The 26,316-nt window shown below is 43.2% G+C and overlaps 1 protein-coding gene across 6 annotated transcripts; it reads left to right on the top strand.

The window, feature by feature from the left end:
* The first annotated feature begins 329 nt into the window (after window positions 1-329).
* Window positions 330-26,087, top strand: LOC106841956 (zinc finger protein 3-like). 6 transcript variants are annotated; one of them, XR_011493434.1, is made up of 4 exons: window positions 350-633; window positions 18,375-19,099; window positions 20,238-21,376; window positions 24,549-26,086. XR_011493434.1 is itself a non-coding variant. In XM_070481955.1 (4 exons), the coding sequence occupies exons 3-4, from the start codon at window positions 19,039-19,041 to the stop codon at window positions 21,311-21,313; spliced, it is 1,137 nt and encodes a 378-aa protein (XP_070338056.1). In that variant the 5' UTR covers window positions 350-633; window positions 17,220-17,265; window positions 18,375-19,038; the 3' UTR covers window positions 21,314-26,086. The 6 variants fall into 6 exon arrangements, 2 of the variants coding, with proteins under 2 accessions (XP_070338056.1, XP_014713743.1); XM_070481955.1 differs by adding an exon at window positions 17,220-17,265 and having other exon boundaries at window positions 20,238-26,086; XR_011493431.1 differs by lacking the exon at window positions 18,375-19,099 and having other exon boundaries at window positions 330-633; window positions 20,238-22,271; window positions 24,549-26,087.
* Window positions 26,088-26,316: the final 229 nt, after the last annotated feature.

Genomic DNA, 26,316 nt, shown 5'->3' with positions numbered 1-26,316 from the left:
CACTGCACTAAGAATGCAGTTAGCACCGACGGGCTACAGAAAGCGACTCCAGACCCGAACTAAGGCCACCTCTATGAACCAGTGGGAATCAGCATATCATGGAATTTGGTACCTGTAGATGTAACCCTGAGATTACGACGTGCAGCTGAAGAGGCTGGAATATCAGTCCCATCACGGTGACTCGGTTAAAATCTAAGGACACGACCCTCGGTAACGGTAGTTCGACTTTCCTAGCCCGCAGGGGAACCACGAACTCGGATCCTGACCTGCCAGCGGCTCCGCCGGACTTCCGCCGGAAGGGACCGTGGGGCCACGTTTGTTGGGGGCACATGAGGGCAGCGACCCTCCTTCCTGCCGCCATGTTTGTTGGGGACAGAGAACAGGGAGAGATCCTGGGGTCTTGTTTGTTAGGGGCACAGGACTGGCGGGGCCTGTGCCTGCTCCGTTTGTACGGCGTGGAGAATAAAAACCCATGGCTGCCCTGTCTCTTGGGGGCGATGAAAGAATCAGAGACGCAGAAACGTGGAAGACCCGGGGGAAACCCGGAAGCGGGCGGCGGGCCCCCGTCGCCGGCGGAGGCGGGTTCGGGCCGCCCCGGGCACCGCGGCCCCCAGGCTGCCTGTCTCGGCTCGGGTGAGTCCGGGAGGCGGGGGTCGGCGCGGTGAGGGGCCGCGGGCAGCGCCGTTCCAGGCCGAGGTCGGCGGACCCCGCTACGTCCGGAAGGGGGCGGGCGGGACGGTGAGGGACGCGGGACCGGCGATCACCTCCGACAGGCACCGCGGCCCGCCCCGGGCCCTCCAGAGTCCGGGAGGAAAAGCGTGGGGCCGGGGCCGGGGCCGGGTCGGGGCCGTGGAGCGCTGAGTGCGACTCTCAGGTCTGCCCGGCAGGCCTCCCACCCCCACGGGCGGGCTACGCGCTGAGATGAGGAAGGAAAGTGGGAAACACCTACACGCTCTCGGGTTTCAACTAACGATTCCCCCACAAGTAAAAATCAACAAGCTGAAAAGAAAAGTCAGTTGTTTCCGAAGACAGGAATCCGACCTCATTACCGGATTGGCCGTTTGAGTCAGGCTGGCCAGTCCTATGGCAATCATCTTACCTAACCATTCACCCTATTCATACCCCACTTCTAGAAATCCTCCCAGTAAGTCACTGGGACAGGTGGACTGGATGGGGCAGAGATGGAGTTCAGTGCCTCAGCAAGCGACTGGGCTCAGGCAGGGCCACTGTCATGCAGGAGGCCTGTGAAGGTTCTCTACTGATGCCTTCTGTGTTTATTGGGAAATAATAAGCAAGGTCATCCTGAGTGGGCAAGGAGAATCATAAAACGAGCAGGAGTGAAGTGGTCATCACATACAAGGGATTCTCAATAAGATTCTAGCAGATTTCTCATCATAAACTTTGGAGGCCAAAAGGCAGTGGACCAGAATGTTCAAGGCACTAAAAGAAAAAAACTGTCAGTGAAGAAACCTCTATCCAGCAAACAGTCCTTCAGAAGTGAGGGAGAAATTAAGACATTCCCAGATGCACAAAAGCTGAGGGGGTTGGTGACTGCCACACCTGCTCTGCAAGACCTGCTCAAGGGAGCCCTGCACAGTGACGTGAAAGAGCACTAGACAGTGACTTGCAGCCATGTGAAGCAAAGATCTCAATAAAAGTAAACGCACGGGCAGTTATAAAAGCTAGTGTCATGCGACAATGGTTTGTAACTCCACCTGTTGTTTTCTACATGATTTAAGAGACTAATACATTTTATAAAACCCAATTGTTAGTCTAAAAGCTAGTAATATTGTAACTTTGGTTTGGAACTCCAAATTTTGTTCTTTACATAATTTAAAAGTTCAGTGCATTTAAAATAATTATTAGTTCATGTTTTGGGGCACACAGTATTTAAAGATGTAATTTTGTGATATCAGCAACCAAGACGGACAGGGATGAAGCTGTAAAAGAGCAGAGCTTTTCTGTTATTCAAGTTAAACTGGTGTAAATTCAAATTAAAGTGTTATAACTTTAAGATATTAAATGTAATTCCCTAGTAAACACAAATAACAATAAAATATACACAAGAGGAAGTGAGGAACGAATTTAAACATTTCACTACAAAAAATCAACTAGGGGCATGTTCATCGCAGCATTATTTACAATAGCCAAGACGTGGAACCAGCCTACATGCCCAGAAACTGATGATTGGATAAAGAAGATGTGGTATATATACACAATGGAATACTACTCGGCCATAAAAAAAGACGAAATTGGCCCATTCACAACAATGTGGATGGACCTCGAGGGCATTATGTTAAGCGAAATAAGTCAGTCAGAGAAAGACGAACTCTATATGACTCCACTCATAGGTGGAAATTAGTATATTGAGAAGGAGATCTGAACGGTGGTTACCAGGGAAAAGGGGGGGTGGGGGGAGGGTACGGAGGGGGAAGTGGTGTACCCACAACATGACTAACAAAAATGTACAACTGAAATTTCACAAGCTTGTAATCCATCATAACATTAATAAAAATAAATAAATAAATAAATAAAAATAAAAGACAATACCAGTAAAAAAAAAAAAAAAAAAAATCAACTAGGGGCCAGGCCCGTGGCTGAGTGGTTAAGTTCGTGAGCTCCACTTCAGCAGCCTGGGGTTCACTGGTTGAAATCCTGGACACAAACCTACGCGTTGCTCATTGATCCATGCTATGGTGGCATCCCACATAAAAGAACTAGAATGGCCTATGACTAGGATACACAACTATGTACTAGGGCTTTGGGGAGAAACAAAAGAAAAGGAAGATTGGCAACAGATGTTAGCTCAGGGCCAAACTTCCTCACCAAAAAGAGATCTAACCTGATTGAAGTTATCAGAGTTGCTTCATTTAAAGAAACAAAAAATCAACTAAACACAAAAGGAGAGAGTAATACAGGAAATGAGGGACAACAAAGCTACAAGGCATGTAGAAAACAAATAGCAAAATTACAGAAGTTCCCTTCTATCGGTAATTACTTTGAGTATAAAGGGATTAAACTCTCCACTCAAAAGACAAAGACTGGCAGAATGGATAAAAGAACATGATCCAACTATATGCTGCCTATAAGGGACTCACTTTAGATCCAAAGACACAAATAGATTGAAGTGAAAGGATGGGAAAAGATACTCCTTGCAAATAGTAACCAAAAGAGAGCAGAGAGAACAGACTTTAAATCAAAAAAGTTTACAAGAGACAAAAGACATTATGTATTAATAAAAGGTTCGCTACAGCCAGAAGATATGACAGTTAAAATCATTTACACACCTAACAATGGACCATCAAATATATGAAGCAAAATCTGACAAAACTGAAGGAAGAAACAGGCAGTTGTGGAATAGTTGGAGTTGGAGACTCCAGTACCCCACTCTCATTAGTGGATAAAACAACCAGACAGAAGATAAGCAAATAAATAGAGGATTTAAACACAATAAATCAACCAGACCTAACAGACATATAGAGAACACTCTACCCAACAGCAGCAGCATACACACTCTTCTCAAGTACACATGGAACATTCTCCAGGATAGACTATGTGTTAGACCACAAATTAAGTCTCAATAGATTTTAAAAGATAGATCTTCAAAATATCTTCTCTCATCACAACAGGATGAAGTTAGAAATCAATAACAAAAGTAAAACTGGAAAGTTCACAAATTTATGGAAATTAAACAACATACTTTTAAACAACCAATGAATAAAAGAAGAAGTCACAAGGAAAATTCAAAAGTACTTGAACATGAATGAAAGTGAAAAAATATGAAAACTTATGAATGCAGCAAATGCAGTGCTGAGAGAGAAATTTATAGGTGCAAATGCTTACATTAAAAAACAAGAAAGAACTCAGTCAACAACCCAACTTTACAAATTAAGGAACTAGAAAAGGAAGAACAAACTAAACTGAAAACTCTCTGAAGGAAGGAAATAATAAAGATTATAACAGAGACAAATGAAACAGAAAACAGAAAAACAATAAAGTTAACAAAATAAAAAGTTGGTTCTTTAAAAAGATTAATAAAATAGACAAACCTTTAGGTAGATGGACTGGAAAAAAAAGAAGACTCAAATTACTAAAATCAGAAATGAAAATTGGGACATTACTACCAACTCTACTGAAATAAAAAGGATTATAGGGGAGTACTATGAAAAATCTTACACAAATTGGATAACCTAGATCAAACACACAAGTTCTGGAAGAACAGAACCTACCAAGACTAAATCAAGAAGAAACACAAAATCTGAATAGACCTATAACTAGAAAGGATATTGACTCAGTTAAAATAAAAAAATCTCCCAACAAAGAAAAGCCCTGGGGCTGATGGCATCGCTGGTGAATCCTATCAAACATTTAAAGAAAAACTAATACCAATCCTTCTCAAACTTTTCCAAAAAACTGAAGCAGAGGGAACACTTCCTAACTCATTCTATGAGGCCAGCGTTACCCTGATACTAGAAAAAAAAAAGCCAAAGAAAAACATTAACGAGAAAAGAAAACTTTAGACCAATATTCCTTATGAGCATTGATGTAAAAATTCTCAACAAAATAGTAGCAAACTGGATTCAGAATCATATTAAAAGGGTTATACATCATGACTAAGGGGGATTTATTCCTGGAATGCAAGAATAGTTCAACATAACGAAAATCAACCAAAGTAATACACCACATTAACAGAATAAAGGGAAAAAAACCAAATGATCATCTCTATGCAGAAAAAGCATCTGACAAAATCAAGCAGTGTTTCATGATAAAAACACTCAAGAGGGGCTGGTCCCATGGCCAAGTGGTTAAGTTCACGTGCTCCACTTTGGCGGCCTGGGGTTCTCCGGTTCAGATCCTGGGCATGGAACCTACACACTACTCATCAAGCCATGCTGTGGCAGCATCCCACATGGAGGAACTAGTATGACCTACAACTAGGATATGCAACTATGTACTGGGGCATTGGGAAGAAAAATAAAAAGAGGAAGATTGGCAACAGATGTTAGCTCAGGGCCAATCTTCAAAAAAAGAAAGGAAAAGGATAGAAAAGGCTAGGGGGAAAAACACTCAACAAACTAGAGTTAGAGGAATAGAAGGAACCTGTCTCAACATAATAAAAGCCTTATATGAGTAACCCACAGCAAACATCATACTCAATGGTGAAAGATTAAAAGAGTTTTCTCTAAGATCAGGAGTGAGACAAGGATGACCATTTTTGTCACTTCTATTCAACATAGCACTGGAAGTTGTAGCCAGGGCATTTGAGCAAGAAAAAGAAAGAAAAGGTATCCCAATTGGAAAGGAAGACAGAAAATTATCTGTTTGCTGATGTTATGATCTTAAATGTAGAAAACCACAAAGATTCCACAAGAAAACTCTTAGAGTAAATAAATGAATTCAGCAAAGTAGCAGGATACAGTCAGCACACAAAAATTATTTGCATTTATATACAGTAACAATGAACAAAATAAAAAGGAAATTATAAAAACAATTCCATTTACAAGAACATCAAAGAATAGAATACTTAGGAGTTAACTTAACCAAGGAGGCGAAAGACTTGTACAATGAAAAATACAAAACACTGCTGAAAGAAATCAGAAGGGACATAAATGAATGGAAACACATCCCATGTTCATGGGCTAGAAGACTTAATATTGTTAAGATTTCGACACTACCCAAAGCAGTCTGCAGACTCAGTGCACTCTATGAAATTCCAACAAAAATCCTTTGTGGAAATCCAAAAGCCCACCCTCAAATTCATATGGAATCTCAAGAGACCCCAAAAATAGTCAAAACAATCTTGAAAAAGAACAGAGCTGGAGGACTCACACTTCCTGATTTCAAAACTTTCCACAAAGTTACAGTAATCAAAACTGTGGTAATGGCATAAAGGCAGACATGTAGACCAAATAAACAGAAAAGAAAGCCCAGGAATAAACCCTCACATATATGGCCAAATGATTTTTGACAGGGTGGCAAGAAGATTCAGTGGGGAAAGGACAGTCTTTTCAACAAATATTGCTAGGAAAACTGAGGATATCAAGTTCATTGAATGAATTTGGACACTAACTGAACACTATATACAAAAAAGGTAACTCAAATTGGATCGGAGACCTAAATGTAAGACCCAAAACTATAAAACTCTTAGAAGAAAAATTAGAGCAAAAGCTTCACAGTGTGGGATTTGGCAATGATTTCTTGGATGACACTCAAAGCACAAACAACCAAAGAAAAAAAAATTGGACATCAAAATTAAAAACTTGTGCTTCAGACAACACAATAAACAAAGTGAAAAGACAACTCTCAGAATGGAAGAAAATATCTGTAGATCATTGTTGCCGACGAAATGAATACATGAACACCGGTTGCTGTGCAGTAGTCTTCTTCTCTATACCCCGAGCTAGGCAGGCTCTTTATTATTCTAGCCTCTAAACAAAGCCGGCCTTTTGCCAAAGCAGTGAGTCAGCGACCTAAACCTGCGCAAGCATCCCACAATAATGACCTTTCCCCTACACATCTGTTCATAACAGTTCCTTCATAATGTTTCAAACTCCCAAGGTCCCAGGCTTGCTCCTTTTGAGGAGCTGATAAAACATTCTTGTTTGCAAGCAGTGTTTTCCCTGGGGCCTTGTGAGTTCACCAGGCAGAACATTCTGTTTGCAGAAAAGTCCAGCCAGTCTTGTGGATGCCTCGCGTGCAAGAACAACCACATTTCATGCCAGGTCTCCTTCAGCTCATATATTTGATAAGGAGTTAATATCCAGAATGTGTAAAGAACTACAAGTCAACAACAACAAAACAAGTAACCTGATTTAAAAATGGGCAAAGGACTTGAGTAGACATTTCTCCAAAGAAGATATACAAATGTCAAACAAGCATATGAAAAAATGCTCAACATCACTAATCAGTAGGGAAATGCAAATCAAAACCACAATGAGATATCGCCCACATCCATTAATATGGCTACTATCAAAACCACAGAAAGACAAGTGTTGGTGAGAATGTGGAGAAATTGGAACCCTGCGTGCTGTTGGTAGGAATATAAAATGGGCTAGTCACTATGAAAAACAATATAGTGGTTCCTCAACAAATTAAACATAGAATTATCATACGATCTAGCAATTCCACTTCTGAGTATATATCCAAAAGAATGAAAGCAGAGCACAAAAAGATATTTGCACACCCATGTTCATAGCACATGGCTATTCACAATAGCCCAAAGGTGGAAGCAACCCAAATGTTTGTCAGTGGATGGATGAATTAAGCAAATGTGGTATATACATACAATGGAATATTATTCAGTCTGAAAAAGGAAGGAAATTGTGACATAGACTAAAACATGGCTGAAGTTTGAGAACATGCTGAATGAAATAAGCCAGTCTAAAAATGTGTATACTTATGATTCCACTTATATGAGATATTTAGAGTAGTCAAAATTGTAGAGACAGAAAGTAGAATGGTAGTTGCTAGGGGCTGGGGGAGGGAAGAATGGGAGTTATTGTTTAATGGGTGTGGCATTTCGGTTTTACAAGGCAAAACTGATGGGGATGGGTCGTGGTGATGGTTGCAAAGCATTATGAATGTATTTAATAGCACTGAACTGTGCACTTAAAAAAAGGTTATGAGAGTAAGTTTTATGTTGTGTGAATTATACCACAATGAAAAAATGGTTAAGTGGTAAATTTTATGTTTTGTGTATTTGACAAGAAAGAAACTGTTAAAAATATATACAAATTCTTCGACTTACAATGGGGTTACATCCGATAAACCTATCATAAGTTGAAAATATCATGAGTTGAAATGCATTTAATACAGCTAACCTACCAAATTTCATAGCTTAGCCTAGCCTGCCTTGGTGATCAGAACACTTATGTTAGGCTACAGTTGTGCAAAATCCTCTAACGCAAAGCCTGTTTTATAATAAAGTGTCGAATATCATGTAATTTATTGAACACTGTTCTGAAAGTGAAAGAACGGTTGTATGGGTACAGAGGGTTGTCAGTGTGTCAGTTGTTTACTCTCCTGATTGTGTGGCTGCCTGGAGCTGTGGTTCACCACCACTGCCCAGCATCACAAGACAGTATCCCAAGACATAATGCTAGCCTGGGAAAAGATCAAAATCAAAATTTGAAGTCCAGTTTCTACTGAATGAATATTGCTTTCACACCATTATAAAGTCAAGAAATTGTAAGTTGAGCCATTGTAAGTCAGGAACTGCCTGTATATACTATGGCTTTGCATGTTTTTAAACTTTGAACGTATTTTCCATATCATTTTGCGACTTGGTTTTTTCGGTCAACAGTGTGTTTTAAAACTTTGCTCCCTTGTTGGTTCAGGTGGCTGCTGCACTCATTGTAACTGCTCTAGTCTCTGTGCTTGACGGTCAGTCAGTTCCCCTGTTAAAAGGAGTGGAGGATGCAAGCCTCCTTATGCACAGACACTGGAGTGGAGGCACCCCCCGCAGTTGGGGCTACTCAGTAGGCACACCCCCCACCTGGTAGGCCTGAAGGCTTCCACCCACAGTGTGACCCAGACGGGGTTGTCTGACCTCCCCAAGCTGCAGCTGTGGGTGTGCAGTGGTCCGCTCCCCAACAGCATGTGATTATGGTCAGAGTTTCCAGGAGTCTGGTTTGCCCACCCCTCAGTTATTTATTGTTGTTATTTGTTGTTTTACTGCCAGTGTTTGTTTACCTCTGCCCACATGTGTATAGGCTTATTTGTTCGTGGCCTTCTCTTGCAATCATCACCTCCTTCTGGCTGAGCTTCCTTCAGGGTAGAGTACATTCAGTGGTAGTTCCTTCAGTGAGGGTCGACAAGTAGCAGGCTCCTTCAGCTTGTCTAAAACTGGTCTTATTTCTCTCTTGAATGATAGTTTAACATGCACAGAATTATAGGTTCACAGTTATTTTCCCAGAGGACTCTGAAGATAATCCTTTTTCTTCCAGCATGACAGGTTTGCTGACTTCTCTCTGACTCCTTTAAGGTTTTCTTTTATTTTTGTTTTGCTGGGAAAGATTTGCCCTGAGCTAACATCTGTTGCCAATCTTCCTCTTTTTCTTTTTCCTCCCCAAAGCCCCAGTACATAGTTGCATATTCTAGTTGTAGGTCCTTCTAGTTCTTCTATGTGAGCCACCACCACAGCATGGCTACTGACAGATGAGTGGTGTGGGTCCATGCCTGGGAACTGAAACCAGGCCGTTGACGTAGAACACACCAAACTTCAACCACTGGGCCATCAGGGCTGGCTCAAGGTTTTATTTTTTAACTGTTTTTCTGCACTTTTGCAGTAGTATGTCTAAATATGAGAAAAATTTTCTTGCCTGGGACTTGAGATTCTTCTTGAATCTGATATTCATGTACATCTTCAGTTCTGAAAATTCCTAGCCATCATTCCTTACAATGATGCCTTTCCTCCATTCCCTTCCTTTCTTCTTCTGGGTCTTTTGACATTTGAATAGTGAGGAGTTGAGATGTCTCCCCTCCAAAGATGGCTGTTTCTCCTTGTGGCAACATTTGGCTCTGGAAGTCTCCTTCATCATTTCTTCTCTGCCCTTTCTGCACACTTGTCTTTTGGGACTTCTCTTTTTCTGCCTCCCCAGGTGGTGATGTCATGGGACTCTGCCTTTCTCCTTCTATCACAGCACTTTCTCCCTGGGTGGGCTCATCCCCACCCATGAATTAAGTGTCATCTCCCTGAACCCCAGACATACCTGATTCATTTTGCTTTCCCTGTACCAGGCACCTCTGCACACAAGCTGGCTGAGCAAAGAAGTTACAGCACCCCAGTGTTTGTGAGATTTACCCATGTCCCATATTGTAAAGATAGTCCATCTGTGCTTGCTGCTGAGTGAATTCCAGTGTGCAAATGTACTGCACATGCTTTATCCATTCTTTTGTAAATAGATGTTTGTGTTGTTTCCAGTGTTGGGCTATTACAAATTATAGTGCTGTGGATATTGCGTATCATAGTCATAGTTCTTTCAATAAGGATAGTGCAGGGGCCAGCCCTGTGGCCAAGTGGTTAAGTTTGTGCACTCCACTTCAGCGGCCCAGGGTTTTGCCCACAAATTTGACAATCTAGAAGAAATGGATAAATTCCTAGATTCATACAACCTCCCAAAACTGTATCAAGAAGAAATAGAGAATCTGAATAGACCAATCACAAGTAAAGAGATTGAAACTGTAATCAAAACCCTCCCAAAAAGTAAAAGTCCAGGACCAGATGGCTTCTCTGGAGGATTCTACCAAACATTCAAAGATTAATACCTCTCTTCAAACTATTCCAAAAAGTTGAGGAAGATGGATGCTTCCTAACACATTCTACAAGACCAACATCACCCTGATACCAAAGCCAAACAAAGACAAGACAAAGAAGGAAAATTACAGGTCAATATCACTGTTGCACATAGATGCAAAAATCCTCAACAAAATATTGGCAACCAAATACAGCACTACATTGAAAAGATCATACACCATGATCAAGTGGGATTTATACCAGGGACACAGGGATGGTTCAGCATCCACAAGTCAATAAATGTGGTACACCACATTAACAAAATGAGGAGTAAAAGTCACATGATCATCTCAATAGACACAGAGAAGGCACATGATAGGATCCAATGTCCATTTATGATTTTAAAAAACTCTCAATAAAATGGGTATATAAGGAAAGCACCTCAATGTATTAAAGGCCATATATGACAAACCCACAGCCAACATCATACTCAATGGTGAAAAACTGAAAGCCATCCCTCTGAGAATAGGAACAAGACAAGGGTGCCCACTCTTGCCACTCTTATTCAACAGAGTACTGGAGGTTTTGGCCAGAGCAATTAGGTGAGAAAAAGAAATAAAAGGAGTCCAAATAGGCATTGAAGAAGTGAAACTCTCGCCATTTGCAGATGACATGATTTTATATATAGAAAACCCTAAAGAATCCATTGGGAAACTATTAGAAATAACAACTACAGCAAAGGTACAGGATACAAAATCAACTTGTAAAAATCAGTTGCATTTCAATACTGTAATAATGAACTAACAGAAAGAGAACTCAAGAATACCATCCCATTTACGATCTCAACAAAAAGAGTAAAATATCTAGGAATAAATTTAATCAAGGAGGTGAAAGACCTATACAATGAAAACTATAAGACATTATTGAAAGGAATTGATGATGACATAAAGAGATGGAAAGATATTCCATGCACATGGACTGGAAATAAATATAGTTAAAATGTCCATACGATCTAAAGCAATCTACAGATTCAGTGCACTCCCAATCAGAATCCCAATGACATTCTTCATGGAAATCGAACAAAGAATCCTAAAATTCATATGGGGCAACAAAAGACCTCGAATAGCTAAAGCAATCCTGAGAAAAAAAGAACAAAGCTGGAGGCATCACAATCCCTGACTTCAAAATATACTATAAAGCCCTAGTGATCAAAACAGCACGGTACTGGTACAAAAACAGGTACACAGATCAATGGAACAGAACTGAAAGCTGAGAAATAAAACCGCACATCTATGGACAGCTCATTTTCAACAAAGGAGCCAAGAACATAAAACAGAGAAAGGAAATTCTCTTCAATAAATGGTGCTGGGAAAACTGGACAGCCACATGCAAAAGAATGAAAGTAGACCATTATCTTTCACCGTACAAAAAAACTAACTCAAAATGGATTAAAAACTTGAAGCTAAGACCTGAAACCATAAAACTCCTAGAAGAAAATATAGACAATACACTCGTTGACATTGGTCTTAGAAGGATCTTTTCAAATACCCTGTCTACTCAGACAAGGGCAACAAAAGAAAAAATAAACAAGTGGGACTTCATCAGACTAGAGAGCTTCTGTAAGGCAAAGGAAACTAGGAACAAAATGAAAAGACAACCCACCAACTGAGAGAAAATATTTTCAACTCACATATCCAACAAAGGGTTCATCTCCAAAATATAGAAGGAATTCACACAACTGAACAACAAAAAAAACAAACAGCCTGATCAAAAAATGGGCAGAGGATATGAACAGACATTTTTCCAAAGAAGATATGCAGATGGCCAATAGGCACATGAAAAGATGTTCAACATCACTAATCATCAGGGAAATGCAAATCAAAACAACACTAAGATACCACCTAATACCCATTAGAATGGCTATAATCACCAAGACAAAAATTAACAAATGTTGGAGAGGATGTGGAGAAAAGAGAACCCTCCTCCACTGCTGGTGGGAATGCAAACTGCTGCAGCCACTATGGAAAACACTATGGAAATTTCTCAAAATATTAAAAATAGAAATAGCGTATGACACAGCTATCCCACTACTGGGTATTTATCCAAAGAACTTGAAATTTACAATTCAGAGAGACTTTTGCACCCCTTTGTTCATTGCAGCATTATTCACAATGGCCAAGACATGGAAGCAACCCAAGTGCTCACCAACAGATCATTGGATAAAGAAGATGTGGTATATATAAACAATGGAATACTACTCCAGACAAAATAGTCCCATTTGCAACAACACGGATGTTGTATTGAGGGTTAAGTGAAATAAGCCAGACAAAGAGAAACTTATGATTTCACTCATATGTGGAATATTATCACATGGACAAAGAGAATAATTTAGTGGTTACCAGAGGGGAAGGGGGTTGAGGGGACACAGGGGTCAAGGGGCACATTTATATGGTGACTGACAAATAATAATGTACAACTGAAATTTCACAATGTTATACACTACTATGACCTCAGAACAATAAAAAAAATCACTCCCCCTCAAAATAGTGGAATTTAGAAGGAATGATGAATTTAGAACACCATTGACAACCACCATGTTACTAATGTGAAAAACATCAATGGGTGCTAAAGCTGGTGGGTGAAAATTTCACAAATGGGACACTTATACAAAGTACCTCCCCACAGAATACTTGTTAATTTCAAAGGGGAAAGAATCATTTTGCAGTGGGGAAACCTGGCAACACCACTGTGGATGATACTGAATGTGAAGTGAGTTCGCTCACCCATTGCACAGCAAGCCAATCTCTGACACTGGGGGTGGTGGAAGAAAATAGGAATTATATTATTGCGCAGCACTGAGCAAGGAGAGAGGGCAGCTAATGCTGAAATCCCAAACTCCCCAAAAAGCTAAAAGCAAGGGTTTTTACTTGGGGTTTTAGGTAGGGGAGGGGGAGCATATGGCCTTGCTGGTCAGAGCTTTCCCACCAGCCTGTCTTTGGCCTTGAGACTACTTGCAGAGAGGAGGGAGCCCATGACCTTTCTGGTCAGCAGCTTTCCCACCAGCCTCTATCTCTTTGTGGGGAGGAGATAATGAATCCAAGTGCTTGTCCTTGGCAGTATCTGTCTCCATGGACGACAGTGGATTCTGGAGCCAGGAAGCCAGAGAGTAAGCAGGGAATGAATGTTTTGGTTTTAACCCGATATATGCTGGGTTTAATGTAGGGAAACTGATAACAGGGTCGGTATCATGGAGACCATCAATAATGGGAGAATTATTGCTATCTATGCATCCTGGTGGGAGGCCCAGAGAAGACAGTGTCACTTCCTTGATAATCCTGCCAAAAACGCATCCATGGAGACATCCCACAGAGGGGCATGTGATGAGAGCACAGTGATGGCCTGTGCTCGTTAGAAGTTCAAGGTCAGAGTCAAGGGGCATAGAGGAGACGTGAGAATGTGTGACTTGGATCTAGATATCACGAACGTCTTTGGGACAATTGGAAAACCTGGAATGGAGTCTGAGGATTAGTCAGTAATAACAACGTTAATGTCAAAAAATTTGGTTGTTGAATTGTGATTATGTGGTTATATGGGAGAATGATTTAAGGAAAAAAGTCTTGGTACTATTCTTGCAACTTTTCTGTAAGCTTGAAACTTTGCCAAAATTTTTTTGAAAACGTGTTGGTATAATAAATGAACACATGTACAAGTTTTTTGAAATGTAGGTGAGAAATGAGGGCCTGCACTCAGGCAGAACCACTGAGGTTTGGGGAGGATTTGGACGTTAGAAATAGGTTTGGGAGTAGAACACCTGGAATGACTGGACGTGGGGAAGAGGGAAGAGTTTAGGTGCCTAGCTAAGGCACCTACGTGGACAAAAGGGCCATGGCCTGGTAGGTTAGTGGCCAGGATGCTGCCTCCTCCATGTGGCACCTGATGTGTGTGGGCTGCCAGGGAAGAGGAGGATGGTAGATGGAGAGACTGAGGCAGATGCTGAGGGGACGGCAGGAGGAGACAGGAGCATTCCACACATTAAACTCTGCAGAGGTCAAGGGGAGGCCTGGCCAGAGAGAATCTCAGGCAGGGAGATGTGTCCTTGGCAGAGTTATTCATCAGCCACTTTTTCCACCAAGGATTCTTCTCATTTGTGCTTTTCTTTTCTTTTTGTTGAGGAAAATTAGCCCTGAGCAAACAGCTGCTGCCAATCCTCTTTTCTCTGAGGAAGACTGGCCCTGAGCTAACATCCGTGCCCATCTTCCTCTACTTTATACGTGGGACGCCTGCCACAGCACGGCTTGACAAGCGGTGCCATGTCCGCAGCCGGGATCCGAACCAGCGAAGCCCAGGCTGCCAAAGCGGAACATACGCATTCAACCACTGTGCCACTGGGCCGGCTCCTGTGCTTTTCTTTTTAAAAAAAAAAATTGTTTATTTTTTGCTGAGAAGATTTGCCCTGAGCTAACATCTGTTGCCAATCCTCCTCTTTGTGCTTGAAGAAGATCCACCCTGAGCTAACATCTGTGCCAGTCTTCCTCTCTTTCATATGTGGGTCACCACCTCTGCATGGCTACCAACAAGTGATGTAGGTCCACACCCAGGAACTGAACCTGGGCCGCTGAAGCAGTGTGTGCTGAACTTAACCACTAGGCTACTGCGCCGGCCCCTCTGCCTTTCAACTTTATTTTTAAATCCATCATATCTTATGGCCTTTCCTGCACATATCTAACCCTGATGGGGCTCTGTTGCACATTTAGATATGTAACCCCATGTTTAGCTTGCTGTTCCTTTTTGTGTGTGTACACATGTGCCTTTTTACCCCTTTCATCCTCCCTCCCACCCCCCTTTCCGTCTGGTAACCACCAGTCTGTTCTCTGTGTCTGTGTTTGTTTTTGTTGATCTTCCACAGGAGCGAAATCATACAGTATTTGGCTGTCTCCATCTGACTTTTTTTCTTAGCATAATTACCTCAAAGTCTGTTCATGTTGTTGCAAATGGCAAGATTTCATCTTTTTTATGGCTGAGTAGTATTCCATTGTATATATACCACAAAGTTTATCCTTTCATCCGTTGATGGGAACTTAGTTTGTTTCTGAGTCTTGGCTATTGTGAATAATGCTGCAGTGAACATAGGGGTGCATATATCTTTTTGAATTAGTGTTTTCATGTTCTTTGGATAAATATCCAGAAGTGGAATAGCTGGATCACATGGGTGTCCTATTCTAAATTTTTTGAGGACACTCCATACTGTTTTCTATAAGTGGGTGCACCAACTTACTTTCCCACCAGCAGTGTACAAGGGTTCTGTTTTCTCCACATCCTCTCCAACACTTGTTATTCCTTGTCTTCTTAATAATAGCTATTCTGATGCATGTGAGGTGATATTGCATTGTAGTTTTGATTTGCATTTCCCTAATAATTAATGATATTGAACATCTTTTTATGTGCCTGTTGGCCATCTGTCTTGGCCATCTGTTGGCCATTTATCTTCTTTGAAAAAATGTCCGCTCAGATCCTCTACCCATTTTTTTAAATAGGGTTATTTGTTTTTTGTTGTTGTTGAATTGTATGAGTTCTTTATATATTTTGGATATTAACCCCTTATCTGATATATGATTTGCAAATATCTTCTCCCAGTTCTTAGGTTGTCTTTCCATTTTGTTGATGGTTTCCTTTGCTGTGCAGAGGCTTTTTAGTTTGATGTAGTCCATTTTATTTTTTCTTTTGTTTCCCTTGCCTGAGGAGACATGATCTTCAAAAAGATACCACTAAGGCCAATGTCAAAGAGTGTTATGTTTTCTTCTAGCAGTTTTATGCTTTCAGGTCTTACACTGAAGTCTTTAACCCATTTGAGCTAATTTTCGTGTATGGTGTAAGACAATGGTCTTTCATTCTTTTGCATGTGGCTGTCCAGTTTCCAGACACTATTTATTGCAGAGACTTTCCTTTCTCCATTGTATGGCCTTGGCTCCTTTGTCAAAAATTAGTTGTCCACAGAAGTGTGAGTTTATTTCTGGACTCTCAATTCTGTTCCAATGATTTGTGTGTCTGTTTTTGTGCCAGTACTATGTTGTTTTGATTACTATAGCTTTGTAGTATATTTTGAAATCAGGGAATGTAGCACCTCTAGCTTTGTTCTTTTTTCTCAGAATTCCTTTGGCTATTTGGGGACTTTTATTGTCCATATAAATTTTAGGATTCTTTGTTCTGTTTATGTGAGAACTGTCATTGGGACTTTGGTAGAGATTGCATTGAATCTGTAGATTGCTTTAGGAAATGTGGACATTGTAACTATGTTAACTTTTCCAATCCATGTGCATGAAATATCTTTCCTTTTCTTTGTGCCTTCTTTGATTTCTTTTAACAATGTTTTATAGTTTTTACAGTACAGGTCTTTTACCTATTTGGTTAAATTTACTCCAAGTATTTTATTCTTTTTGTTGCAAATGTAAATGGGATTGTATTCTTGATTTTTCTTTCTGCTATTTCATTGTTAATGTATAGAAGTTAACCAATTTTTGTATGTTGACTTTGTTCCCTGCAACTTTACTGTATTATTTCTAATAGTCTTTTTGGTGGGTTCTTTAGGGTTATTGATATATATAACTATGTCATATGCAAATAGTGACAAATTTACTTCTTCCTTTCCAATTTTGGATCTCTATTATTTCTTCTTCTTGCCTGAAAGCTCTGGCTAGGATTTCTAATACTATGTTAAATAAAATTGGTGAAGATGGGCATCCTTGTCTGGTTCCTCTTCTTAGAGGGATAGCTTTCAGTTTTTCACCACTGAGTATGAATGTTAGCTGTGGTTCTGTCATATATAGTCTTTATTATGTTGAGGTACTTTCCTTCCATTTCATTCAGAGTTTTTATCATAAACGGATGCTGTATCTTGTCACATGTTTCCTCTGCATCTATTTAGGTGATCATGTGATTTTTATTTTTCACTTTTTTAATGTGGTGTATCATGTTGATTGATTTGCAGATGTTGAACCATCCTTGCTCCCCGGGAATAAATTCACTTGATCATGGTATGTCATCCTTTTAATGTATTGTTGTATTTGATCTGCTAATATTTTGTTGAGGGTATTTTGCATCTGTGTTCATCAGTGATACTGGCCTGTAATTTTCTTTTATTGCATTGTGCTTGTCTGGTTTTGGTTTCAGGGCAATGTTGGCCTTGTAGAATGAGTTAGGAAGTGTCCCCTCCTCTTCAGTTTTGTGGAAGAGTTTGAGGATAAGTGAAACTTTCTTTGAATGTTTGGTAGAATTCACTGGGGAAGCCATCTGGTCCTGGCCTTTTTTTTGTGAGCTTTTTGATTACTGTTTCAGTCTCCTTACTAGTAATCAAACTATTGAGATTCTCTATTTCTTCTTGATTCAGGTTTGGGAGGTTGTATGATTCTGAGCATTTATCCATTTCTTCTAGATTATTCAATTTGTTGGCGTTTAGCTTTTCATAGGATTCTCATAATCCTTTGTATTTCTGTGGTGTCCATTGTAATTTCTCCTCTTTCATTTCTCATTTTATTTATTTGAGCCCTTTTTTCAAGGTGAGCCTAGCTAAAGATTTGTCAATTTTGTTTACGTTTTCAAAGAACCATCTCAGTTTCATTGATCTTTTCTATTGTTTTTAGTGTCTATTTCATTTATTGCTTCCCTGATTTTACTTCCTTCCTTTTGCTGATTTGGGGTTTCGTTTGTTCTCTTTCTCTAGTTTCTTTAGGTGTATTGTTAGATTGAGATTTTTCTTGTTTGTTGAGATAGGCCTATATTGCTATAAACTTCCTTCTTAGTACCGTTTTTGCTGTATCCCTTGCTGTTCTATTTTAACCTGCACCACCAGGGTGGAAGCCACACCCTTCTACTGGCCACTCTCCTATGTTGTGTTTTCTGCTCATCTGCATAGGCTTGGCCATGGCCAAGGCAGGACCCTGTGCCCTGATGAGGGAACAATACTTCAACTCATCCTGAGGAAACCCAGAGGGAGAAATAGATACAGAGGCTGAGGCCAGCCCTGTTTCTTAGCCCCAGAACCCCAGGGGAGGTGAACACTCCACTCCCCTGCCCAGCTGGGCCCTGAGCTTTTCTCTGCCATCCATATCCCATCCTTACCTGCCGTGTGTCCAACTGTTCCCAGGTCCAGGCAGCAGCAGGAGCTCTCCCAGGAGATAAAGATGGAAGAGAAGAGGCTGGTTCCAGAAGTGTTGCCAACATCCCCTCTCACCCAGCCCCACGGTGAAATCCCCTCAGCAGGTCATCAGGAAGTGCCTTTTGGTTGTGACAATGCCCAGCATGGTGCTGGTCACTTACATCCAAGGTTCCAATCCCTGGCTTGTTCCTGAGCCTCAAGAGTCTATCCTTTTGTGTGATGTTCTGTGATCACCCTCACTCCAAGTTACCAAATGACCCGCTTCTCTCTGGTGCCCCGCCCCCATCCTTTTCACCATACCAGGCCTTCAGCACATTGTCACCCTGTGATCAGCCTGCCCACTCCAGGCCTGTGGGAGCCATATGCCGTCTGGCTGCACCAGCCCAGGGCAGAGTCTGCTCTCATCTCATGTGATGGCTGCTATTCCACAAGTTCACTTTTATCTGCCTCCATCATGGTATCCTTGACATGGGTCACTAGGATTGACTCCAGCGTCCATCTGCTGGCCGGTCCCTCCCCCTACATCTGTATATTGTTTCTGACCAAGCTGTCCCTTTCAGTCATTATTTTGATGAATATTTATGGAAGACCAGGCACTGAGGACAAACCTCCCTTTTCTCAGAGTCTGTAGTCCAGTGGGGGCACCTCAGAGATGAAGCTCATCCTTCCTCCTTGCCCGCCCCCAGGACTTCATGATGGGCTGGATACAGCAGGTGAGGGAGGGGGAAAGTTGCAGATTTCTAGGTTTCTGACTTGCAGAGAGATGTCTGGGATGTGGTAACGGGACGCTAGAAGAGAAGCTGTTTCGCACAGGAAGATCAGGAGACAATTTTTTGACATCTTGGTTTTGAGATGACTTTGAAGCATCTTAGTGGATATGTTAGTAGGCAGTTGGGGCCATAGGCCTAAAAATCAGAGAAGTCTGGGCTGGAGTTACACATTGGGTTTTGCTCAGCATATAGGAGATATCAGAAGCCATGGGGGTGGATGAGATTTCTGAGAGAACAGAAAAGGCCCAAGACCAAACTTGGAGGAACTCTAACACTGAATGCCCAAGTAAACAGGATGAGCCAGCCGAGACACTCAAACAAGTATCAGAGAAGTAGGAGGAAAACCAGGTAAAAGTGGGATCCCAGGAGACAAGGGTAGAGGGAATCAAGGAGGGAGTGGAATGCTGCAGAGAGGAACAGAAGACGAAGGCTGGATGCTGCCCTTTGGAGCAGGATCAGGGGTCACTGGTGACCTCAGTGATAGATGGAACAGTGGGAGCAGAAGCCAAATGAGAGTGCGTTAGGGGCAAGGAGCGATGAGGAAGAAGAGGAGAGTGTGGGCACTTCTTGCTAGTCGTGTGGCTGCGATGGGAGAAAAGGTTTGGTTTCACTGGGAAAGTGGGTGAACCGTTAGGGAAGGGTGGTCAGTGATATAGGCAGTTCTTGAAGAGGTGGGGGGATGGGATGCAGGACACAGGTGGGAGACTGACTTCAGAGGAAGAACTGAGAAGCAGGTGGGTCCAGATGTGTGTTCTTATGCAGGTTTGGGTGGGAAGTTGAGGGAGCTCCAGTCTGATGGCTTCTGCTCTTTCTTAACGTAAATGAGGCTCTGGATTGGCCGTGGGAGGTTGAGGAAAATGGAAAGTCTGGGATGGCTGTGGAGGGACTAGAGCTGCCTCTTGTCACCTCTTCTCAGAACACTGCTCAGCACTTGGCCTTCTCCTTCCAGAATGAGGCCAGTGGTAATACTGCAGCCAAGAGGAGCGATGGATTTCAGATGAATTTTGTTTGTTCTAACTGGAAAGTTTTCATTCTTCTGTCACCAGGAACTGACATGTACACTGTGTGTCTTTTCTCCCAGATTGTGAGACCAGACCTGACAGCAAATTGTGGATGCCCAAAGAGGAAAGTAAGGAGGACCTAGAATCTCAGGAGCCAACATTTAAGAGAGTCAATAGGAATGAGCCTGGAGAAGCATGCAATTCAGAGAGGTATCAGGGAAACTCTGAAGGGGAGAGGCTGAGAAAATCTCTTTTCCAGGAGAGAACTTTACGACAGGAAACAGTCATCCATAAAATAGGCCACTCTGGAAAAAGAAGCCAAGTGTGTGATAAATTTGAGCAAAGCTTCATTTTGAGCTCGAGCTCTGCTTCCCTTCAAAGAGTTCCGACAGGGGAAAGATCTCATCAGTGTGGTGACTGCAGCCAAAGCTTCAAACAACAAGCAGATTTGACTCCACATCACAAAACCCATACATCAGAGAAACTTCCATTAGGAGCTGCGTGGAGAGAATCACTCTCTGATGATGCGGACCTTCCCAGTGTGCAGAAAACAAGCCCTGCATGGAAACCTTTTGAGTGTCTTGACTGTGGAAAGACTTTCAGCCGAAGTGCCACACTTATGGAACATCACAGCGTCCACACAGGAGAGAAGCCCTATGAATGCAGAGCCTGTGGGAAGGCCTTTAGCCACAGCTCAACCCTCATACAACATCAGAGAACTCACACTGGTGAGAAACCTTATGAATGTCATGAATGTGGGAAAGCCTTTAGCCGAAGTTCTAATCTCATGGAACATCACAAAACTCACACTAAAGAGAAACCTTACGAATGCAATGAATGTGGCAAAACCTTCAGCCGAAGCTCAAATCTGATAGATCATCAGAGAATCCATACTGGAGAGAAACCTCATGAGTGCATTGAGTGTGGGAAAGTTTTCAGCCACAGCTCAACACTAATTCAGCATCAGAGAATTCACACTGGAGAGAAGCCCTACAAATGTGGTGAATGCGGGAAAGCCTTCAGCAGGAGCTCATCCCTCATTCAACACCAGAGAATCCATACTGGAGAGAAACCCTATGTATGTAACACTTGTGGGAAGGCCTTCAACCAGCGATCCGGCCTCCTTCAGCATCAGAGAACACACAGTCAGAAGTAACCATCTGACTTTGGGAGAAAACTTAGACAGCCTCACTGCTCCTAAAATCCAGTGAACCTACAGGTAAAATTTACTCCCAAAAGAAAAAGCTCCTTACCGGACAGCAGTCCATCTCCCAAGAGCCTCCATAAGTGCCAATTTAATGAAAGATTAAATATGCAAATAGCTCTTACAGTATAACAGGTAATCTCTGAGAGACTGAACACAGGCTCTACAGTCAAAGGGCCTGGAGTCCCATCCAGTGGCTGACTCTGCTAAGTGAGCAACCGCCATTTCCTCGTGTGTGTACAGTGAGAGAATAGTATCTACCTCAAAATGCTGCTATAAGATAGAACGGGGTGACCCTCGTGGGACATTTTGCCTCGTTCTCGGCACACCCCAAGAACTCACAGGAGGTTGGTGCGGCTGTCACCCTCTGGGGTACAAGCACTCAGCAGGGGGCTGCAGCCACCTGTGCCAGCATCACCAGGAGGTGCTGGAACCAATTCCTGCGGCAGCTCTTTCTACTAAGTTCAATTCAGTAAACATCCTGAGCCTTCCAGCTACCAGGCACTTATCATGGGAGGACACATATGACCTTCTTGGCCAGGATCGCTTGTGCCCCTGGTGGGGTCTTCAGCTAAACCCCCACTTTCCTTGCTGCGACTGCACCTGTGTCCTGCAGCCTGGCTGATGGTGGCTAAGCATGTAGTACCAACCCTCTGCTCCAGTTCCCAGTGGGCCTCAACTCCCCAGACCTGGCCACTCACCTTCCTCCGCACACCTCAGCATGTGAAGAGAGGATGAATTTATTCTAACTTTAGTAAAACATTCCCCTTGGAAATTTTGCAGGGGGTAGGGGATGGTGGAGGACTTTCTGGCTGACCAGAAACACAGTCCCAGAGAAGGAGCCTGGGCTCTGGCACCTGTGGTCCATGCTGCCTGGGCTGGCCTGGGGACATTGCTCCCTCGGGAGCATGTAAGTGAGATCCTTCATCCCTTTTTTCTTTTCAGGTTAGGAAAGGCCTAAAAGAAATGCCTCCATTTCTTTTTGAATCATGCCTGTGGCAGGCCTTGGGACTTCATGTACTCAGGAGTCTCTGGCACTGCTGCATCCTGAGCAGGGGGGCTCATCGTCCTGGGCTAGGTGGTCCCCATTCCTGCAGGCTCTAGCTCATCTGCCACGGGTCCCCCAGGGGCCTTTCTGCCCTCTGATGTTAACTGAGGGTCTGTTAGTTATCTGCCCCACTCTGAGGGTCTTCTCCACTCACAGAGGAGGGGGCAGGGAAAGAGTGCTCCAGGCAGGGACAGAATTGTTTCTGAGTGCTCCTTGTCTGATGCGCTTGGGAATTTCCCCCATGGGACACCCCAGGCATGGCTGGGGAGAGAGTCCTGGAAGAGTGGCCAGGGGAGGAATCAGCAGGAGACAGGGAAAGAGCTGAGGACTGGGTCTCACACCTGAGGAATACTGTCTTGTGTTCACAGACCTCAAAGGGTGGGCCCCACCTCTGGTGACCCCCAGCCACATGATGTTGGCACCTTGGAACACTCACAGTCCCAGCGGAAGAATGGGATGCCCTCGAGAGGAGTGGTGATATTGTTGGCACAATGAGGGAGCCAAATTTCTGGTGTTAAAGCAACGAGGGGCCTCCCCAAGATGAAGCCTTGAGGAGTGGGTGGCAAACCCCACCAGATAGATCTTCCCCATCTTCTGACCCTCAAAGGGGAGCTTGTGCAGGTCCCTGTAAGAGACAAGAGGTGGGAAGTGCATCCTGGAGAAGAGGGGGCAGATGGGCCGCCAAGCATCCCATTTCCCCACATTCCTGACTTCCGATAGTCCTTCTATCCCTCCCCCCAAGGTTCCTATCACATCACTTTCTCTATGCTTCTCCCTCCCGGGTGAACCCCGTGCTGCACGGGCCCTGGAAATCCATGGGGAAGCTGGGGAGAGGAAACCTGGAATAACAGAGAGTAATTACCTTCTCTCTAAAGGGTCAAGGTCCATCCATTGCCACTTTAAGCTCTCTCAGGAGAGCTCGCTCAGCTAGGAAATGGGAGCCCAGGTTGTAGTGTTGAAGGGAGGAGCAAAGGGACCTTGTGGGAGCCTGAGCAGAATGTCTTCTTGGGCATAGACTACTTCAAAATTTGACGGTCAGCACCCCGGGAATTAGTGTTCAAGGTCACAAGGTCAGTGAGCACAGCAGTAATGCCTAGTCTGTGACTGCTGGGTCACGTGGAAGGTACTTTCACCACACGTCCCAGTGGCCATCACAAAAACCTGCCATGTGGGGCCAAGTGCACTCTCAAAGGAGGAATCTGAAAATTAGGGACCTTAACAACTTGTACAGTCATGACCCCAAAATTTTGCCTCCTAAACATCCAAGAATTCTCCCACTATGTGTCACTGTCCCCTAGAGGGTAAGATGCCTGCCCAGCTCCATCCCACAGAAGGGAGAGCAGGACGAGGAGTGTGCCAGGCCCTGATACCCCCAATGAGCTTCTCGGAGAGCTCCAGTTTCTGAGAAGGACTGGTGTCCTCCGTGACGGGGGTCCTGGGCCTGTGGAGAGAGCGACGAAGGTCAAAGCTGTGAGCCCAGAGCTGAACAGCAGAGCCTCACCTTTAAAAGCTCCCACTCATTTCTCCCTGCCTCTCTCTTCCTGCTGCAAGACAAAAAGAAAGAAACCAGAAAAGAGTTCAGAATCCATTTTTTGCTCCCCTCATTCTAATCAAGCAGCAGACAATGAGATTTTCCACATTAATTTAGTTGAGATCTCTACAGTTTCCATGTTCACTTTAAAAGTGCTGAAAACATTTTCGACTGGTCATTTTCTGTCAAACCCAAATAAAGTGTTTTATGCACTGGTCCCCATTGACATTTTAGTGTCCTCTGCTGAAAGGGGCCCAGATGTCAGATTTGGGGGACAGCTATGCTGCATTTCTTGGATTCTGCTCCCTGAGGACAAGTGGAGTCATTTGTGGTTGGTCTTTCAGGCTCAGTGTTGGCTCTAGGTAGCCCTGACACAGGGATAGGCTGGGCCCAGAGACACCTGCAGTGGCAAGGTGAACCAGTGTGAGCCCTGTCCTTTAGGTGTCCTGACTCTAAGGAGAATCACGGTGTTTGGGGTTTTACCCTGGACCCCTCCACCACACTAGGAACACAGGCTGTGGGTTTCAGATAGAAGCCCTAGGCTCCACCGGACCCCCACCATGCCTCACCTGTTCTTAGAGTTTCATGATGTTCCCATTTCGTCCTAGAATCCACTGGGGACGGCCTTCTGCTCCAACACCTGCTTTAGAAAAGTGGAAATGGGAGAACAAGAGGGTACCTCTTTTGTGGGCTGCGCCTTGGATTCCCTTACCTGAGTGATGTTTGTGTGTTTCTCAAATCTTGTGACATCCAAAACCAGTGAACTCAGCAAGATGACAGGAAGATGATCCCAAGGACATACAAATAACAAAGGATGGAGCCAAAGCCCCAGCGCTTACTAAAATGAAAGTTAAGGGGAAGTTTTCCATCATGGAAAGTGCACTGCTGCCTCAGGCAACCGAGCACAGGATGCACTCCAGCCTCGAGTTCCAGGCCCACATCACAGAGGGATGGAACAGTCACCGAGCTCCTGAGTGCAGGAGAGGGGACAGGAAGCAAGGTGACGCCAGGGGCCCTCCCCACCATCCACTCAGCAGATCCCACACCCCTCATGGACACTGGATCCCTCCACCCTTCACTCTTCCTTCCTGCTTTCCACCCACAGCCCTTCTGCAGCACATTGTACAGGATCACCATACTATGCCACTTTATATAAGGGACTTGAGCATCTGCGGGGTTGGTATCCACGGGAGGGGCAGTTATGGAACCAATCCCCTGTGAATACAGAGGAACAACTGCATGTAAGTTATATATAAATGCTGATGTGTGTATATATTACCAAACTGCTTTTTTCTCTTTATTCCAACTCTGCCCTTGTATTAGCTGGTTTCCTCTTCTCTCAGAGATATAGGCTTGAGCCTCACGCCTCCACACCTTTCACAGGTCTGAAGATCTCCAATGGATTCTACCAGGCACGCATTTTTAAAACATCTTTGTAGAAGTGTAATACAAAGACCAGAATTGAGAATACCTTCAGCATACAGCAGAGGAATCCTCACACCCTGAATGCCTGTGAAACGAGCACCCTGTCGACAAGCTGACTGTGCCCAGGACCTTGAAGCCTCCTGGGGCTCCCTTCTGGTCACTTTCTCAGACCGCCTCTCCTGTCTGCGCCTGAGTGTGGCCACTCTGTGACTTCTACAGCCCTGGTGACTTGTGTGTGTTCACTCATTTAACCCTCACAGTAACCCTATGAAATGGTATTACTCTTCCCATATTAAAGATGATGGGAGCATAGGATTCTGTTATTTGCCAAGTCTCACTGCTCTTAGTAGCAGAGCTGGGATCCAACCCCCAACTCTGTCTCCAGGCCATATTCTTTAACCATTAAGCTGCTGGGAAAGCATTGTGGCAAGAGAGGAAAACAGGCCAGTTCAATAAACTGGGTGTGAAGAATTTCCACTCACCTCCACATAGCACCTTGTCTAAAAACTTTAAGTATAACATAAAAGTTTGAAGTGTTAAGAAAGCAAAGTCATAATTGGCAATGTTTTTTCTCTTAGCAGTACCTAAAATCATTTACAATCAGCTGCATCTTTGATCCAGTTAAATATGGTATTAAGTAGCCACTTTGTGCTATTTTCTTCTCCGTCCCCTTTACATGCTTTATAAATATCTAGTCATTCAATAAACAAGTATTTATTGACTTCCTATTTTGCCAGGCTCTGTTCTAGACACTTGGAGTACAAACTTCAAGATTTCATGGAGCTGACATTTTTAGTAAGGGAGACAGACAATAAACAAACATCAGGTAGTGACAAGTGTTTTAAAGAGAAATAAAACATGGGGAATGGAAAGTAATGAAGGTCTATTTTAGATAAGGTAATCATGAAAGGCCTTGCTAAGGTAGTATTTGAGCAGGGAGTTTAAAAGAGG

This window comes from Equus asinus, chromosome 12 (assembly GCF_041296235.1).
Source record: "Equus asinus isolate D_3611 breed Donkey chromosome 12, EquAss-T2T_v2, whole genome shotgun sequence".
In the NCBI taxonomy this organism is placed as follows: domain Eukaryota; kingdom Metazoa; phylum Chordata; class Mammalia; order Perissodactyla; family Equidae; genus Equus; species Equus asinus.
This window is presented reverse-complemented; position numbering and strand designations above follow the sequence as displayed.